This window comes from Mastomys coucha, unplaced genomic scaffold, assembly GCF_008632895.1.
Source record: "Mastomys coucha isolate ucsf_1 unplaced genomic scaffold, UCSF_Mcou_1 pScaffold6, whole genome shotgun sequence".
NCBI classification, from domain to species: Eukaryota; Metazoa; Chordata; class Mammalia; order Rodentia; family Muridae; genus Mastomys; species Mastomys coucha.
In genome coordinates, this window is record NW_022196912.1 from 101,010,738 (window position 1) to 101,031,225 (window position 20,488).

Here is a 20,488-nt window from a genome sequence, read left to right on the forward strand (position 1 = left end):
TCTGTGGGGGAGAGGACGCAGTGTGCATGTCTGCTATCTGTCTGTGGGGGAGAGGACGCAGTGTGCATTGCCTCTCCTGTTCTTGCCTTTTGTTCTCTACCATTTCTGAAAAGTGATTTTCAAAGGCAAGTCAACACTCTGTGGATTCTGTTAAATGCAGGGTTCGGTTTGCAGGGGCTGGACTGTGTTCTCCATTGCATCAGACGTCCAGGAGTTCAGGTGCTGCTACTCTACACACTAAAGCTGTAAGAGGCAAGGCGCAGAGGTGTGCAGATGCTCACACATGGTTGAAGTCACAGGATTGGGAAGTTTTGCCTTAGGAAGTCTAGGAATTGAATTTAAGGGCCACACTAAGTGATTATTTTCCCTCTCAACCTCACTTTGAGTTTCTCTGTTTTTAAGAATAAAATAGTTCACACATAATGTGCTGAGCACAGTGCCTGCAAAGAGCTGTTGAATACATTCAGTGATTGTTAGGCTCCTATGATTCCATCATCATAGCTGATAGTGGGAACTGAGAAGTGATGACATTGTACCTATGGCAGAACATCCATGGCTCCTCTTAGACTGCTGTGATAACTTTGTATGTAAAGATGCACAAAGATAAAGAGAGATGGCTCAGTGGTTAAGAGCTTGATGGCTGTTGCAAAAGGCCTGAGTTCAGTTCCCAGCATCTACATTGTAGCTCATAACCATATGTAACTCTAGTTCCAGGCAACCCAAATTCTGACTTGCATGGCCACATGATACACATACATACATGCAGGAAAAGCATTCAAACACATAAAATAAAATAGATCTTTAAGAACATGTGAGTGTTCATCATGAATTGAGCACGTTCTCTTTTTATAATTTAAGTTTTTTAAGTTTTTTAAATGGATGTGGGTGTTTTGCCTTCCTTTATGTCTGTGGACCATGTGTGTGTAGTGCCCAAAGCAGCCAGAAGAAGGCTTTAGATTCCCCTGGGACTGGATTAACAGACTGTAGGGAGACACCATGTAGATGCTGGGAATCCAGCCCCAGTTGTCTGGAAGCACAGCCAGTGCTCTTAATTGCTAGGCCATCTCTCTAACATGGACATGTTCTTTGAATCACAGTTTATTTAATTAAAAATGGTTTTTAAATTGCCCTGTCTGTCCTCTAGACCCATTTGCGGCCAGTGTCATGATTCTAAGCTTGACAGGTCTAGTGGCATGTATTCTAGTAGCATTTAGTAGCATTCATTAGCCCAGGGAAGCCAGCTAGCCCAACAACTGTGACCTCTCCTTTAACAAAAAGGAAAGGTGTTGCTACATTTTTGTATACCATAAGCTAAGGCTATCCTTTGAAAAAATTCTTTAGCAATAAAATGTTTATTATGGCTACATATATCATATACACAGTGCTGTTTCTCACTTTCTCATCTGGTCAGAGGTAAGGAAGGTTACGTGTATGGAGAAGCAAATGTAGTGTGCTGACACCCATAGCTATCTTCTCAGTTTCTGAGACCTCATCAGCCTGTGGACTCACCCAGTGCCAGATTTGCCATTCTAGTAAAAGTGAGGTAGTACTGGGGCTGAAAAAGAATGCTTGAGTCCATAGTAGTTCAGAGATTTCTTCTGCCTATTATAGAAAAGACCAAGAGACTAGAAAAGGACCAGAGATAGTTTGTGTGTCGTAATTTATCCATTATACATATATTTATAGAGATAGTCAAGACTTAAGGGAAGTGCTAGCCAGTAAATTAGCCACTAACTAGTTGCATTTTAAAATTAAAAGTTTAAAATCTAGTTTCTCAGCCATGTTTCAGATATATCATAGTCATGTGTGCCTAGCGACTGCCCCAGTGGACAGTGTAAGCTATCAGTTCATCAGTGTTCTGATAATACTATTGGCAGGCATTCTGCTAGATAAGGTTCTGTAGAGCAAAGCTAGAAAATAAGAATGACCTGAAATTTTTCTTTTTTTTTTCTTGTTTATAGCTGTATTACATCATTTAATTACAGTGTGATTAAGATGTAAATTATGTAGGTATACCTAAAGAATGGTTTCCAAAAAGAAAGATCAGTTCAGTGACTGGCATTCTAAGTCAACACAAGATAGATGTCAGAGGCAAGTGACTTCTAGATAAGACAAGGCTGAGAACAGATTGAAAGTAAGGACTGGGTTGTTACCATTTGGGGAAGATGGGGTTTGTTTGGGGAAAAGGTAAGGAACAGTTCTGAGACTGCTGAGTATTCTCATCTCTGCTCCGACCATTGCTGACTCTAAATACATCAACAGTGCTCTGCTTTTGTGTGTAAAGAAGTCACAGTGGCTGCCCCTTCCTGGTTCTTCCAGAAAACAAGGAATGGCTAGCGACTGAATCAAGAGCCAGCAGCTGCTCACAGTTGCTTGAATACTCCTGCCATCTCTTACTCTACCTGGGACAAAATAAACCTGACTGAGCTCGTTTGGTCTTTTTTTTTCCCCTTAGTTCTTTAATGTCCTCTGAGGAAGAGTAAATGTGGGAAATAAAGTTTAAAGGAAAGATGGAAGAGTTGTTGTTGCTTTCTGAATGATGATGTTTTAACATGTTTTCTAATAGTTAAGAGTAAACAGGATTGCTTTCCTGCATCCAGGTTAGAAAATGGGTTTTGAAACTACAGCCCAAGTTCTACAACTGTTGCATGGCTTTGGGTAAAGCGTTGTAGTAGACTCTCTGAGCCTGAGTTTTCCTCTGTGAGTTATGGGTAATATGTAAGTGAGTTGTTGCATCCAAAGTGCCTTGTGCCACTCAGATGTTAAGCAGTGCTGTCTAGGTAGAGCATGCCACATGTGCTTGGAGCCCAACACTTCACTTGGAGCCTTGGCCTTGACATCACTTAGATAGATGGTGTTTGTGTACCCACCTAGCTCCTTAAGACTTTTGCCTCCTTTGGTAAGATAGGCATAAGAGCCTTACCCAGGATTGGATGAGGTGATTGGATGAGGTGATGCAAGAGTGGTGATGCAGGGCACAGAGAGAGTACTTAGTAGGTGGGTGTTTGCTGTGAGGGTATAAACACTGGCGTTTGAGTCAGGGACTACCATGCCAGCGAATCGATTATCAAACCTGTCAAGTCCATCGTCTCCTCCTTTGCACACACTATTCTCTGCACACTCTAGTCTCCAGATTCTGCCCTTTGTGCTAAACATGGCAAACTGTGCACTTTTTAATGTATTGTTTAGCTACTATAAACTATTAAGCCCCCTTTATTATGATTTGGCTCAAGTTTTTTTGTTTTTTGCGGGATTTTTTTTTTTTTTAATGTGTATGTCTATGGCTATGTAGCTGCAGAGACCAGCAGAGGGCACTGGAGTCCCTGGAGCTGGAGTTACAGGTATTAGGTATTTTCTGCCATTAGGCCATGGGTGTTAAGCACTGAATCCTGGTCCTGTAGAGGAGCAGCAAGCACTCTTAACCACTGACTCAGTTTTTCAGTACAAGTCTTACTTATCACAGTGACCTTTCTCACATTGTGGGATTTCTTTTTTTTTTTTTTAAAAAAGATTTATTTTTTATTATATGTAAGTGCATTGTAGCTGTCTTCAGATGCACCAGAAGAGGGCATCAGATCTCATTACGGATGGTTGTGAGCCACCATGTGGTTTTTGGGATTTGAACTCAGAACCTTTGGAAGAACAGTCAGTGCTCTTCCCCGCTGAGCCATCTCTCCAGCCCACATTGTAGTATTTCTACAGCCTACAAGATCATGTTAAAATAATTTAAAGTGCTTGGTGTTGAACAGAGTGGACAGGAGTGGTCTGTGTGGGTTAGGAATATATCCTCCAGTCCTGCTGGAGACAGTGCCCTGTCTCAGAATCTGGTCCTTGCTACCTGTAGGGTATAAGAAGTAGGAAGGACTACTTCAAGGAGACAGTCATCCAGAGGAGAGGTGTGCCCCTAATTTTCAGCATTCTCTTCTGTGTGCATTAATCCACACCTTCCCTCTGTCCCTGGTGCCTGCAGATGGCAAAGTAGGAATAAAAGGTCATGGTTGGCTCCTGATGCCTCTTTAAAGCCTGGCCTACCCTGGAGAACAGAGCCACAGTGCCCCACACACCAAGCAGCCTCACAGTCATCAGCCTGCTCCCAACCTATGGGAAACAGCCTTCTTTCTGGCCAAGGAAAGGATTTTGAGTCATTGGTGAGAAGATACTGGCTTGGCTGTTTTCACTTACAAACTCGATAACCAGGGAGGAAACACTACACTGTAGCTAGAAAGAACTTTTTTTTTTCATGATTTCAGATCATTTTAAGATTTAGAATTCTTTCCTATTTAAATATTAAGGTTATTTAGGTACCTTTGGGTATTTTGTAGGCGAGATATTTCCCTTCAGTTTGCTTCTCTCACCTGATGATCTCAGACACTGTTCTGCAAGTTTGCACACAGAAGCCCTGCACTCAGCTCCGGGTCTTCTGCGCCCCTCGCGGTGCCCCTGCTCTGCAGCGCTTCCCAGCATCCCTTCCTTTCCTTTCATCTGCTGTCACTGCTGGGGGCTTACACTGAGCACTTTCCCACTGAAGTGATCCTGACACCTTTGAAAAAATGTCTGGCTCCTTAAATAGTAGATAAATATGAAGAAAACTCAGAAGCACAAGAAAAAAAAATAACAGCGCTGAAGTAGATGCTGTGTATTCTGGACTTCAATTTCCAGCTTTAGAGAAGTTTATCCACATGTCTATTTTATGTTTAAGATTTACATTGTGATTTCTTATTAGCGTTTTTTTTCCCCTTGAGTTAGCATCATGTTCCTAGTTCAAGTGTTTCTGGGGGAAAAAAAATAATGAATAAACAATATTCTCTTATGTACATAGAGCAAAATATAACCATCTTATTAGCCGTTTATACCTTCTTTTATTACACTGTTAAAGACAAAGCTTGCTTTTAAGTTCATGTTTTCTCTAGTGTGTGGTATGAGCTGGACCTCGGTGTTCTGGGCGCTTGAGCCCTAGTTCTGCTTCCCTGCTTACCTCCAGGTCTCACGCAGCCCTCAGCCTTTCTTGCTGTGCAAACTGAGGACTAGGGTCATCGATGTACTGATTACCTGACTCTGAATTTGCATGAGATGTGTGGAATTGGCTCATTCGTACAGAGCATGGTTCTACCTTGATTCTAACAAATATTAGCTGCTGTTGTAATGGGCACTGTCATTGTCACCTGCTACATCCTCTGAATTGGTCTAGAAGTGTACATCAGAGTGAGTGTATGGTGTTGTAGGTAGTGTACCTGAGTAACTTTGTTAGGTTGATTTCAGGACATACTCTCACCTCGAAGTCACAGCAGTAGTCTGAGCACCTGTAAGCGACCCTTTGCCACTGTTGGACACATTTTACTATAAAGCAACGGAACGAATTTGTCTCACAAGCCCTTTGTAATTTACATTTTTAAAGAAATAATTCTCATTTACAGATGGAAACAACTAGTTTTAAATGTTCAATTGGCTGCTCATGTTCCATCCTTGTGTAAGTTATTTATGAATGTTAATATCCATGTTAATGGACTGTCCAGGCTTTCTTTCTAAGTGCTTGAGTTCTTTGTATAATATTTATTGCTAGTATTATCTACAACTAAAGCTTGTTGAGCATTTATAACCTCCAGATGAGGAAAGAAGGCTGTCTGGTTGAACATTGCCTGGCTCAGCCCAGTGCCATCCCAAGAGTAGGGGAGGGATGAGTGATTGCTACATCTAACTCTCAGACACTGCCCATTCCCTACCTCTGCTTTTCGTGCACAGAAGCCAGTCTGTGCTCTGTGCCTTTGTCATAGCCACTGCTGTCAGCCCAGATGAGTCGGCATCTCTCAGACTGTGATTGCTCCCATATGTTTCTCATGATGTTTTTCTAAAACTCTGTGAAATCAAGTTTTTTCTGTCCCCTCATTTCTAGGTGACAAACCTGAATTTGGCCAGCAGTGTCATAAACAGAAGCAGTACGTCAACCCCCCCTACCCTTCGGCCTGTCATCAGTCCTAGTGGCCCAACGTGGTCTATACAGTCAGACCTCCACGTTCCTGAGAACCACTCCAGCCCCCCTGGAAGCAGGTGAGTGAGTGAAGGGCCTGGGCTAGCATTTGGGATCCACAGGACTGACCTGCCTGTGCTATGTCCTGAGTGTGATGGGGCCCCAGAGAGCTCTGAGTGGGGTCTAGCAAGCAGCTGCCTTTTCTTTGCCTATCCACAGCCTCTAGCGCCGAGCCACAAGGCCTAGTTTAATTTGTTAGGTGGTTTTCATGGGAAGGAAATTCCTGATAGGAGAATTGCTCTGTCTCTTCTCGCTTGTGGTAGATGTCTGAGTTTTACCTTCATGCTTGCCTCCAGCTCCTTTCTTGTACCCATGCTGCTCTGTGGTTGGGCTACTTTGGTTTCTGCTTTGGAAAGGTTTTTGTTTCTTTGTTTTCAAAATCCAGTTTACATAACTGCCTGTGGCTTCCTCTACTGCATTGATTTGAGGAGTGGGAAGGTATTTATGTCCTTTATGTACTTGAAAAAAGTGGTAGGGGAGAAAACCCAAATGATTCTGGACATAAAGCAAGTTCCAAATTGAGAAAGAAAGCACTGTGTTGAAAAATGGTCTCTTTCTATATTTTAACAATCCCTGTACTGGGGAAAATTCAAAAAACAAAAACTAAAAAGCCCATGTTTGCTTTTTCCTCTTCTGGAGGCAGTGCTTGCAGAGGTGCTTAGAGTGGTCCAGCGTGTGACATAGGCTTTCCCGCAGTACATCCTCTAACAAAACTAGGCTGTCTCGAACCCCTGGCAACAGGATTGTTTACCTTTACACCAAGGAGGTTGAGAAAGCACCTAAATCCGCATCCGCATCTGCATTCAGTGTGTGTCGTGCTGTGACGAGACCCGGTGTCCTTAAGAGATTGTCTAAGACAAGCAAGCACATCCGCAGGGCCTATGTTGGGTCCATGTGCGCTAAATGTGTCCATGACAGGATCAAGCAGGCTTTCCTTATTGGGGAGCACAAAATCATTGTGAAAGCGTTGAAGGTACAAGCACAGAGTCAGAAAGCAAAATAATATGTAGCTTTTTTTTAAGACATAAAAATCAAGGCTTGGTCTATGAAAGAGAGCGGGGGATAGGGGAGATACAAAATAGGTTCCCAAATACAAAATACCTGGTTCTCAGTTTTCAAGTATGGCAGTATCCTAAAAGGCAATGAAGGGATTTCAGTACTAAAGCCTCAGCCTAACACAAAATGCTTGGGGACTGTGCTTGCCTCACAAACCTAACCATCTGGTCTCAGTCCATAGGTCACTGTGGGAGCGAGGGAAGCCATTCCTAAATGTTGTCCCCTGAGCTCAGCATGGGTGGCATGGCATGTGCACACACAAAGACAAAAAATAATAGTCGGAATGACTTTGTACTTTGTTTTGTGTTTCTTCCCATTTTATTGGCTTTTTTCATATTCATCCCCAACCCCCAGCCCCCCAGCCCCAGTTCCTCCCCTCCTCCCTACCCATCCAACTTCAAGTTGTCTTGTTTTTGACTGACCTGGAACTCAGATCCATCTGCCTCTGCTTCCTGGGTGGTAGAATTGAAGGCATGTGCCACCACACCTATCTAAAAGTTCTTTTAAAAAGAATAATACTGGACAATGACAAATTGTAATCTAGATGATCCATTTCTTAGCACTGTTTGAAGGGCTGTTGTCTGTGTGAGTGTAGAGTCAGCAGCAGTTCCCTCTGGCAGATGAGCAATGAAGGTGTGATTATCAGAATAAGTGAAGCCTTCTGACCACAGGGATCCTTTTCCCTTGAAATGAAGCTGTCGGGTGTCCCAGTGTGTGAACGCTGCTCCCCGCACCCTCATAACAGTGGTCCCAGCTGCCTCTTCTGTGCTGCTTGTTGGAAGCTTGAGAAGGCAGGCGAAAGACTAGGGAGGGGGGAACTACCTGTTGAAGTTGCTGTTGGTGTCAGAATTAGTGTTTAAGGAGCTAATTTTGGAACTAGGAATCCATGCCCCAGAAGTGACATAAACCTAAGCACCTTACGTCATGCCCTGGAGTGGTGTCTCTTATTCCCTTAGTCACTGTGATTGGGATCAGAAGAGTTGGAGACAAGCAAGGGTGCAGCACTTTAAAACTGGGCACTCTCCACAAAGCACCCCCGACCCCAGGAAAAGTCTGTTGTCTGGTGTACAATCTACAGAGTAACCACATTCCTGAAACAGAAGGCATGAAAAGGAAGCTGATTATACTGAACAGCTTTATTCACCTTGCAAATGTTTGCAAATATTCTATTTTCACACCACGGCAGAGTCAGCAGTCCAGTGGGACACATTTGTGTCCCAGCCTCTGCTAGTCTATGTGGATGATGGCACCAGGCTCTTTCTTACTATAAACAAGATGTCAGAGTGCACATTTGAGGCAGAGTTTGTAGCACTTCCCATATTTGGTAGGGGTGGCTTTAATAAAAGTTCTGGCTGGCTAAAGACATTTCTCTTGGTAGCACCTGTTAGAAATAAGAGGAAAGATGATAGGATATGTCAAAGTCAGAGTCAAGACCTAATTTCCTTTGACCTTTTCCCAGGCAGATTCTGAGCTCTGCAGTGACCTGGTGTAATTTATTTGCCTCAGTGCCTCTGCAGCCAGAATGCAGCCCCCATGTAGTTCCCTGAACTTTCCATCTTGATTTAATTGTCTTCAATAGCTCTCTGTGCTTCTATTTAAGCATAAAGCCCATTGCCAGGCTCCAATGCAGTCTGAGGAGCCTTGGAAGTCTTCTATGGCTCCCAGGTGACCTCCGTTTGCTAGGACTGCTAGGGACTCCACGTGAGTATTCCAGTTCCACCCAAGAGCAGTGCTAAGCAAATTCTGAGGTCCCAGGCTGGGCTGGGCTGTGGTCCCAGCCAGAGGCATTCTGCTCAGTCCTGAGGCCTGATTTCCATTTTCACATGGTAAGTCCCTGTGAAAAGGATATTTTTGGATATTGACTCTGTCTTGTGTTTCTCCTTTGTAGTAAGAAGTGATTAAGCTAAATGAAGATGGGAGTTGTAGCTTAGAGATGTGAGTTTTATTACTGCTTTTGACACTAAGAGACCCTAAGCTATTTATTTAATCTTTTTATAGTGTAAGAATACTTACATATAAACTGGTCTGTTTTGAGAGCTTTTGGATTGCCTTTGATCTCCTTGGAAGTAGAGGCTAAGTAAATAAAAGGTACTCTCACTAGATTCTGTGATGGCAGCAATAGATTCCAGGCTGATAGTCTGCTAATTCCGTAAACTAGCCTGCCCAGCAAAGCTAAGAGGTAAAGAGACTCCCAGTGCTGGCTGTACTTTCGTCAGCATGTCAGAGAACTCAGAGACTTGGTAGCCACAGGAATGAATAACCAGTGACTCATGAGGGCTTGCAGATAGTGTTACTTCTCATTTCTCCCTGTTGCTATTGTTCTCTGTTTTATGGATCACACAAGTTTTCACCAGACAACCTTATTCTTCCCTTGCTGTTGGAAACTGCTCCAAATGTAGCCTCAGGGCTGTCGTCTCCCATTGGGTCGGTGTGAGCTCAGTCCAGCTCCTCAAATCCCCTGGTTCCTTTGGTCTGTCTGGAGTCCCTGCTCAGGCTTTGTTGTGGGAGAGTAAGGCAAAGAGCCACAGCTTGCCCAGACAGTCTGAGACCTGGCCATGCGGCTTGCAGTTCCCTAGACACTCTGGAGTTGGACTTGGCCCGCCATTCCTCTGTTGTTACTTTTCAGAGGTAATAAGTGAGATTAATTGCAGGCCATTCTCCAGAAGAGAGACTTGTTAGGGCCAAATGCAGTCACATGTGTATAAGCCTGAGGCATGCCTGAAGCAAGGCCAGTGTGGAATTACCCAGCCGGACTCCAGGATGCAGGTACCACATGTTTATGACCTTTTTTCCTCAGGCCTTGTCTCTGGTCTCTAGATGTTAGTACCTGGCTGTTTTGGATTTTCCCCAGCTACTGAGCAAGGTTGGGTTTTCCATTATCTGTTTTCTGGGCACAGAGGGAACCATTTGAGGCTGAGAGCAGGTGTGCAAGTCTCACCTCTCTGCTGCCTGCCTTCCATGGAGCTGGACCACATCACCAGGGAGGCTTTCTAGGTGAGGAGCACCTGGTGGGCTCAGGGTGTTTCTCTCTTCATTAGTCCTTCTGTGAGACCTGGAAGGGTTACTATAAAGTCTTGGCTGCTGCTTTGGAGTGATTTGGGAAGGACGGGGCCTCAGACAGCTTGGCAGGAACCTGAGGCCCTGTTTTTTCCAGACCAGCCCTTCCTTGTGGGTCGAGCTGTCAGGGAATCCCACGAATGTCTGGCTTCTGCCCCTTTGTGTGTTTTTCCAGCATTTGTCATTGAATTATTTTTATCCATCTCTGACTTTTTCACACGCGCGCACGCGCGCGCGCACACACACACACACACACACACACACACATCCTGGGGATTCGTCAGTTCCTCGATGTTAAAGTCAGGAGAGTTGACAGAATACAAGCAGAGTTTACTCCTGCTTGTGATGGGACAAGATATTGTGGGCATGAGATGCTCAGCTCAGCCAGCCCTAACTCCCAAGTAAGCACATCCACCTCCAAACTTGGCGTTTTACCAGAGAATGGGAATCCTGGCAATTCAAGACAGTCTTTGTTACTCCTTCCCTCTGTCCTCTTCTTCAATAACCAATCAGAAAGAGCCTGGTATCCTGCTGTGTGTAACTTTTAGAATAAGTTTTTCAAAGATTCTGATTTCAGTTTAGCTAATATTTTTCTCCATTTGTTTAAATTACTTCTCCCAGGTAGTGCTGGAGAGTCAGGTCTCTGACTTAACATCTTTTCATTCTCAGTCCTTGGTCAGCAGTATTTGGTGTGATCGTTTCTTTTCATAGTATTGCCTGTAAATTTCCTATGTCAGGCATTGTGCTACATGCCAGGGTGGAGCGTCAAGTAACACGGAGTAGCCACTGATCTCCAGTCTGTGTGATCCATGTACTCAGTAGAGGGTTTGCAAGTAGGTAGGGATTAAAAGATAAGTAATCCATGGTGTTTGATCACCAAGTAATTAACATCTGGTATAAGAAGGGGTTGTATACACATGAAACAATTAGTGAGCTGTGCCAGACAGCACATAGCAGGTAACTGCATTTTATGGCACAGGCAATTGGGAAGAGAATGAAGAACCGGTCAGACTTCAGTACTCTCAGACATTATTGCTACAGAATGACAGAGTCTTTAGCTCGTGCACTGAGATGAGCCCATCACAAAGGGACAAACATATGCACTCTCTAAAGCACCCAGGGCCATAGAGATAGAATGTACAAAATTGCCAAGGGCTGGGCAAGAGGAGAGGAAGTGTCAGTCAGTGTTTAGTAGATAGAGAATTTCAGCCCTGCAAAATGAGAATATTTTAGGATCTAATGTAGAATAATGTGAATGTACTTGACATACCTGACGGTACACATAAAATGGGAAATACAAAATTGTGTGATTTTTAGAACACTTTATAAAACAACATGAAAAATCTGTGCAAAGATTTGCATAGAATCTATGTTCCACAGAAGCTGTTCAGAGACCAAAGCTCCAAGAAATGGGCCTGAAATACCTTCAGGGAAGGTGTATGGCAACAGAAAGGAAGAGAACCTAAGGGTATGACAGACCTTAATTTTCTCAAGTGAGTCTGTAGCCTTGGACAAATTACAGTTAGCTGTACCTTCCTTCAGCTACCCTGTGCGCACGCGCCTGTGTGTGTGTGTGTGTGTGTGTGTGTGTGTGTATGTGTGTGTGTGTGTGTGTGTGTGAGAGAGAGAGAGAGAGAGAGTTGGTAGAGATTAAGCCTATAGCCTTATGCATTGCTAGACAAGCACTCTCCCACTGAGCTATATCCCCAGCCCTAGCTATCTTTTTAAAATGTGCATAATAATACCTACCTTGTTATTTGTTGAAGATTAAATAGAATTGTGTGTGAAAGTAGCCAGGATAGATATAAGTTCTTGATAACTCTGAATTTGGGGGCCTGGTGAAGGACGATTTGGGCAGACTGACTCCAAGAGACTGACTTAAAATCGGATTACCCAAGATAAGATGCTGCTGCAGCACTCGGCCCTGTGCTGGTCTAGATAGTACAGCCACTGCCCCCATGGAGCACCGGAGCTAGATTACCCAAGAGGCAGTCTTTCTGAGGATGGGCAGTCTTGGGGTGGGCCAGGAAGAGACTGCCCTTGCTGAACTCTCTTAAAGGGCAGAGACTGCACAGCGCCCTTCCTCTCTGCTGTCCTCTGAATGCTGACATTTCCACTGCAGCTCAGTGTTCCAGCCAGTAAACACTCCTACTTTCCATTTATCCTGGGGGTCCAGCTTTGGGACAGCCTCTCTCTGGAGGAGTTTGGAGCTTATAATTTTGTGCTTCATCCTGTTATATAAACAACAGTCTTCAGCCAAAGAGCACAATCACAGAAAGAAACTGCTTTGGGGGTGGGTAGGGCAGGCTAACAAACAGCTCTTTTATGTTGGAGCTGTATAGAAGTGATTTTTCACTACTTATTTCTCTTTTCTTTCTTATAAAACAAACTCTACCTGACCTTCATCCCCTGAGAGCTCCACACTTGACATCCTCGGAGCCTGAGGCTTCCCTGGCATAGGACTGGCAAACTTGTGTATATTTCTCTGAAGCTCTTCACTTTCTGTGCCCACTCAGCCACAACAATATCGCCTCCTCAGGGCTAGATGTATACCCAGGCAGCTCCAACGCATCATGGGGTCAGTTCCTTGCCATGAGAGCAGCAGTTGGTAAACACCAGAAATGTGTCCCTCAGAACTGGCTGGGCATCACGCCAGAGCACAGGATGCTTGGGAACTTAGGGCCTGGTCTCTGAAGAAAAAGAAATAACTCCTTGTCATCCACAGCACCCAGAGTGGGGAAGGAAAAATGCTCTCCAGTCTCACAGGGTGAGCATACACACAGACACTATCTCATATAACTTTACTTTGTCAGATTTTAGCTATCTGAATGAAATTGATGCTTATTTTAGTTTTAGACTCATTAAATAGCAGATTCCTGTGCCTGAGAAGAACTGAGAAATTCTAGTCATCCCTCAGTATCACTGAAAGAGAAGTTACAGAACCCTGCAGATACCAAAGCCTTCGGTGCTGTAGTCCCTCATACGACATGATGTAGTGTCTGCATATAACTCAACCTGCCCACAATGCTTTGTCTCCAGATTATAATACCTAATATATTTGCAGATAGCCATTATAACATTATAGAGAATTATCTGTCATTATGGAAAAATCTGTGTTCAGTACAGACTCAATTAAAACTTATTTTTGATCCCAAGTTGACTAAGCCTTATAGGTAGAGAAGGCTGAAGCAGCATTCAGGTGAGTACATTTCTAATCTGGCCTAAGTCCTCTCTTAGGTCGCTGCCACTTTCCCCACTGTTGTCTTTGCATCTCTTCAAGTGACAGGGTATGAGGGGAACTCCGTCTTTGCCTCTCACTTCTACAGAGAAACACTGGTGATCCATTTGGAGGCCTTACCCAGTTTTCCTGACTCTTACTGGAGCATGCTCCTGAGCAGCTCAGCTAAGGCATCGACACATTAAACAACAAACAAGAGTTTGGGTTGAAGAAGCTTGAAGGAAAAACTCCTTGCACCTGTGTTTTAATGACCATATTAGAATCCTAACACCTGAAACCCCGCAGGCCCTCCTCCTAGTGGCTAGCGGCTGCAATGAGGAGCAATTTGGAGTGGGTTTTTGGGAGCTCTCAGTTCCCTCACTTCAACAACAGAAGGACCAGGAAACTGTTGGATCAGCATTTCCTGCCCCACACCCTTTTGCACCCCCTGTTGAGTGTGAGGCCATCACTGTGTGGTGTCTTACAGTACCAGGGTAGGGGAAGCAGCAGTCTCTGGTCATTGTACTAAGGTTTATGGCCATATTAATTATGAAGTGAATGCCCTCGTGTTGACTATGAACTATTAAAGAAGCTAGACTTGCAAGTTACTTAAGTATGGAGTCTGTGTTCTTCAGGAGATATAAGCAAAGCTTGTGGTGGACAACAGACACTGGAAGAAATTCAGGTTTAAAAATTGCTCGCCCAGCATGCATGATAAGTCATGGCAGAATGGCCCCGATGTGATCATTCGTATGCTTTAGGGTAGCCAAGGCTGGATGTGCAGCTTTGATGAATCACCAGGTTAAGACGGTATTAATTAGGCTTCAAGACAGTAATCAACATGACATTTGGCCTGGTTCTTAGATTTTGCTGTCGTCCTGCGACAAGAGAGAAGTATGGATATGTCTCAGAGATGTGGCTGTGATGCGGAAGAATTTAGGTGAGAATTAAGGCTTTCTGACATGACAGGGGAAGATCCCTTGAAAGACGTGACCCACGTGCATAATGGCTAGGGGTTTGGACATCTTCTGTGGCTGAATAGCACCAGAGAACGTGGACTGAAGTTCTGCTGTGCTGCTGCTAAGTGCCTGCCATTCCCTCGAGGCTGCAGAAGCCTAGCTCAGAAAGAGAGACCAAGAACATGGAAATCCTTGGGGAGAGAGGGAAGGTGAGACTGGTGATGAGTAGTGGTCCATTAGGGAAATGGTTTCATCTGATAGTTAGTATACTAATGTGCCTTCCCCTATTAGCCTGCTGTTATCTCCTAAACACCAGAGCTGGTTCAGGCCCTGAAGGATTCGTCTTTAGAGAGGAAAATTAGTGACATCATTAATGCAAGTACTATAAGAGAATATGTGCCTTATTGATAAATAGCATTATTCTCAAAGTGGTGAGGGTTCAGAGGACAAGAATGTTCATGCTGGTTGAATTAACTGACCAAAACATCATGGAAAGCTGGAAGCCAATTTTAGAAGGGTAGGTGGGAGTTGAGAGACCAAGGGGTTTCCTTGGTACCTGACTCTGGCATCTATGAACCATCAGACAGATAAGATTCATGATTCTTTTCTTTCAGCTAGTGTTGACAGATTGGTCAGGTGGCCTAGGGAACATTAGTCTATATGTCTTTTGGGTTTTTTGGGTTTCTGTTATTGTTGTTGTTCTTTTCCATGTAAAATCCAAAGTAGGTGATTAAAAGGGAGCATTTGGCACTAGGGTGCTTGACAGTACAGAGGAGGTACCATTGGGTGGAAAGCAAAAATTTCTATTCAGTCCCAGGCTGTGAACAGTATACAGATCTATGAAGAAAATTGGAGGTGGGGAAAGACCTGCAAAGTGGGCCAGGTATCTCTGAGAAACTGTGGATGGGAACTAGTTTGGATAAATACAATGTTTCTGCTTGAAATAATGTGTTAGTCAAAAAACACACTGGACCCTGAGGAATAGGAACTGAAATCAAGCTGGTTCCAGTAGAGATCTTTCTATTTCACACAACTAAGATGCCAAAAAGTTGAGAGTTTCAGAAGTATAGATAATTGCTTATTCTGCTTTCTTCCATATTCATGGCTAAATGAGAAATTCAGGAGAAAAGTAAGAGCAAAGTCTGGCTTTCCCAGTGATGGGGATAACATGACAGTGCTGGGCTCTAACATGCAGGGCCCACCTCTCCAGGCTGGTTTTCTAATCTGTTTTTTTATTCTAAATATTTTCTTTGTATATTAGTACTTTGTTTATTTGTATAATCAAAACAAATTTTTCAGGAAAAACTGACCTGATAATGCCACAGTCTGAAAAACAAAAAGACTGATTTGGGCCAAATCTCCAAGGTGATGACCGCCCCTCTGGCCCCAGCCTGTCTTCTTAGTATCATTCCTTTCCACACTTAGCCCTAGCACTGCAGAGAAGCAAAAAATAGCCGATGAGGGTTGGGCGCTCACCTGTAGTCCCAGCACTCGGGGCAGTGGTGGGTGGATCTCTGAGTTTGAGGTCAGCCTGGTTCACAAAGCAGGTTCCAGGCCAGTCAGGGTTGCATAGTGAGACCCTTTCTCAACAAACACATTAATAAAATAATAAAAGAAAGTAAAATAAAAATAAGCCCAGTAGTGGGCCTGGAGAGAAGGCTAAGTGGATGAAGTGCACACTGGTCTTGAGAGAGCTTACTCCTCTCTCAGCATCTATGCCAGGCAGCTCACAACTACCTGTTATTCCAGCTCTAGGGATGAGCTGCCTGTGCAGCTCACCTGAAGTCACCTGCATACACCAGCACTCAAATACACACATATACCTAATTAAAAATAAAATAGATGGATTTTGTTTGTTTGTTTGTTTAGTTTTTTTGACAGGGTCTCATTGTATAAATCAGGTTGGCCTGGAACTCACAGAAATCCACTCATCTTTAGCACTCAAGTACTGGGATGGAAGGTGAACACTACCATGGCTGGTGACAAAATAATTGTGTTCTTTTTATTTAAAACAAAATACTATATGAAATCTTCAAAACATATCTAAAAGTATTGATGAGAAAGTTACTGCAGTTAACTTTTTAAGTGCATTTTATTTATTGTGTGTGTGCATACACGTGCTGGCATGCAGGTTATAGTTGTAAGCATTAGTTCTTGCCTCCCACCATCTGTTCCAGAGATCGAACTCAGATCCAAAGGCTAGGCAGCTAGTGCCTTTAGGAGATAAGCCATCTCATCTGCCCTCTTACTGTAGTTAATAACATTGCTAGGGGGAGATTTAAATTATTCTCACCAAGTAAAATTTAAAAGTATGCAGAGTAAGGCAGGGTGGCACTTCAGTGAATTGAACTGAAGCCCATCCTTTCAGTAAATTGAACGCTGAAGGATAAACATTTCTGGTTGGTTCCCTGAGCTTTGACAACTCTCTCCCAGACCCCACATCTCAACTCACTGGATCTGGTCTCCTTTTTATGTGGTTTGAGATGAGACTGGCCTAACATTTGTGCCGCAGGCTCCCTAGTGCTAGGATTACAGGTATAAACTACCACACCAGGCCCTTTCCATTGGTCCTTATTTGATTCCTTCTAGTTACCCAGATTCAGAAGTACCCTGCAAGCAAGAGGCCTTCTGCAGTCGGAGGACGGATGCTGAGTGTGGAGATGGGATGGGCAGGCTCCTTGCTCCTGTCACCTTCTTCCATTCAGTACAACCTGCAGGACTCTTAGAAGTCATTCCTAGCAGATACTTGAGTGGCCTGCCATCTATGCGCACCATTCATTCCCAACCTCTGTCATGCCTTGGCAAGAAGCTGTAGCATCTGCTGAATGTGTGCCTCTGACTATAGGTGCTCCTCTCTCCTTGGGCCTTTGCCACATATGCTTTCTGGACTCTCCTATGTGAGTGACTGATGTGGAGGGAATGTATATTGTCAGGTCACCACACCTCTTTCCATTTTAAAAAAGACTTTATTTTTATTTGTGTATATGGTATGTACATTCGAATGACTACATGCATGCATATGATTATCAGCTGAGGGACTTGGATCTCTTAGAACTCAAGTTACAGGCTCTTACAAGCTGCTTGATATAGATGCTGAGATCTAAACTTGGGTCTTCTGAAATAGCCACATGTGTCCTTGACCACTAAGCCATCTCTCCAGCCCGCAGCTCTGCTCCTAACCCACAGCCTTGTGCTCTCCTTGTGTAGTGGTAGTCTGTGCGCTCACCCTGCTGCCAACATTCTAGTGAAAGATTTGGAAGAATGGAGCCAACCAATGCTTTGTAACTTTGTTTCTGAATAGAACACTCCCCTCAAAAAAAAGTATTCAGTGAAGCTCAGAGGGTGCCTAAGGGAGGCCAGCATTGCCCAGTATGGCAGTCACAAGCTATACTTGGGTATTTAAATCTAAGTTCAATTTTAGCCTTCCACTAAATGGCTAGATCAAGGCTTATCTGGGCTATATAAAACCTTATTTCAAAAAAAAAAATAGTAAGTTTTATTTCTTAGTCCCCTTACCCTTAAGTCAAAGCTTAAAAGACACATGTAACTTGTTTCCATTTTGGGCAGCACAGACCCAGAGACTAATAAAAGCCCCACTAGTCAGAAAACTAAAAAGAAGTGAAATCCTAAGAAAGGCATATTCTTGATTATCCTTTCAGGATCTTCTGCAGACTTGAGCCTCTCTTGTTTAGAGCTAACCATTTACTGCAGATGCTGCTCTTGAACTAATTTGTGGTCCTGGGAGGGGCCTAATTCTAAAGCTTGGAAATCTCAGAGCTTCTGTGTTACTAGTGCCTGATCAGTCTGGAGCCGGACCGCTGGACAGGAAGAAAGAGCTTTCAAAATGTTAGCACTTTGTTTTCTGAGCGGTCCATGGCTAGATGCTGGGGGAGGTCTTGCTTCCTGTTCACTCTTCTGCCTCACCCCATTCCCCACCTGCCCAGCTGGCAGTCCTGACACGGCTTCTAAAGCTCCAGCCCTGGGGAACGAAGCCAAACATGCGGAAGTGGTTCAGTGCACTGGCTCCCAGGGAAGCTGTGGCTAGTAGGGGAATGGGTGGGGTCCTGCCTGATAGCTTTCCAAAGAACCCAAAGCTTTGAAGTTCTGTCTCAGTCGCTGCCAGGCATGCTGTCTCAGCACTTTGCCAACTCTATATGGTCCCCTGTTGCATATTTCTTTATGATATGTGCATAGTATACACAGAAGAGCTTAGGCATATTTTGGGAGGGTTAAGTATGAAATTGTGGAGTTCAGGGCTAAACACACCCACTTGGCTTTACCAGTTAACTACTCTTCTGCTGAGAAATAGCCTCTTGAGTGAACACCCTCCCTTTTGGCTGTCCTGTTCTTACCACCTGCTGCAGGAGAAGCGGAGCCTTTTCTTCTAGAATGGAACACGATCAGGTCTGGAGACCTGGAGGTCCTGCATTTCTTGGGCAGACTGGGCTCTCGCACCTGAGATAGTGATAGATATCACTGAGCTATATGTATCACTCCCCTCCCTGGTGCCTCCCAGCAAGGAACCCTAACTGTGCTGGGCTTGGAAGAGATTTCTTGTTCACTCCTAGCTCCACCTCATCTAGCACCATGCCAGCAGTAGATGTTTGTTGACTGGTAGCCGCAACTGTGCTAGGGACAGGGATGGAGTAGGTCCAAGAGGCCAGATGCAGTCCACACTGGTCTCTGCCTCTGCTCCCCTGCTGAGCTGTCCCTTTCTCTGTCCAGACTTCAGCCACTCCAAGCTGTGCTTCTGCCCCTGGATTCCACTCGAGTGGGGTTCAGAGTTACCTTTGTTTTCCATTCCTGAGATGAAAGCTTGTTGAAGGAAAGGGTTGTATTTTATATCTATCCAGAGAACCCTGGAGCAGGACCTGGGAAGACCTAGGCGCCAAGCCCAGATCCGCCTGGGACTTCCTGACTTGGGGCAAATCACCAGACAAAATATAAGCCAAAATTTGCCACGGAAAAGTGATGGAGGTTCTAAAGGTTCTAAAGAGACCCTGCCCACTCTTGTGTTCCCAGTTCTAGTAACTCACACCCCTGTAAAGCAGCCCTGTTTATGCTGCTGAGTCACTCAAGCAATATAGAGTTACCAGGTTAGCTTGGCAAGTGTTTAAAGCCTAGAGTGGTCCATTGCAGGTACTTCCTATCATCACTCTCCTAAGGCCTGCCAGCTCCTCTTCTCCTGTGAGGCTATTGTTTTCTATTGCCTCCCTTTCCTCTTGAGCCTGGCTGAGCTCCCTGTTTTAGCCCTCTGGTCTTTTACCAGCAGAGTTGCCTGCTAGGCTCTGAGCTGAGGGCAGCTGCAGTTGCCCTCTCAGCAGACTCCTCAGCAGGACCACCGTCTCCCCCAATACTCACATAGGCACCCCTCCTTTCTTCCTCAGCCAAGCACACACCTTCATCAGTGTGCCTACTCCTTTTGCCCTCTCCCTGCCCTGGCTTCTCTGTGAGATGCTCCCCAAATCCAGTGACCCTCATCCCATGGCACCTATACCCTTTTTCTTGATATCTTCCTTTCTCTAAATTCTGACCTTTCATCCGGAAAAGCTGCACCCTCTGTCAATATTCTGAAGTTCAGTGCCTCTTAACAGCACACACACATACATGTGCACATGTATGTGCACACCACATACATATAACACACCACACACACACATAGATACACACACATACCAAGAGAGATGGAATATTACTTTGAAGCATATCCTTAATTAAAAATTGGGATAAACAAGTATATCATTTTTAGCACCATGGTCTGGCTTGAGTAATTTCAGATTCTCTTATTTTGAAATCCTGAAGTCTCACATCAAAACATTATGACCTAGTACTTGAGGCCATGTATTTTAGAGATAAACCAATTTGGATTCCACTTTTTTAGCCACTATTTCACCAGGACAAGCTCTTTGAAGCTAATATTCTTATCCCTAAGATCTAGGTAAATGTCTCCCTTTCATAGTTATTCTTAGGAGAAAATGAGAACACTACACTTAGGGCACCGCTTCTGTGAGTAGGTGAAGTGGCTCACAAATAATCTCCATTAATTGTGAATGCTGGATGAGTTCAAACATGTATGTTTATAGATATGACCTAGACTTGCATCTAAACAGCTTCCTACCCAATGTTTCTCCTTCATACTACAAGAAGGCACAATCCCTCTTCTCTCTCTCTCTC

The 20,488-nt window shown here is 44.2% G+C and overlaps 1 protein-coding gene across 10 annotated transcripts in view; it reads left to right on the top strand.

Annotated features, from left to right (window-relative positions):
- The window catches only part of Ttll5 (tubulin tyrosine ligase like 5), a 233,455-nt gene that overhangs the window by 130,222 nt on the left and 82,745 nt on the right, over positions 1–20,488 (top strand). For all 10 annotated transcript variants that reach the window (XM_031356632.1, XM_031356634.1, XM_031356637.1 and 7 more), the window contains one exon: positions 5,891–6,045. In XM_031356632.1, the coding sequence (XP_031212492.1) occupies positions 5,891–6,045 (155 nt within the window). The remainder of the gene's footprint in view (positions 1–5,890; positions 6,046–20,488) is intronic.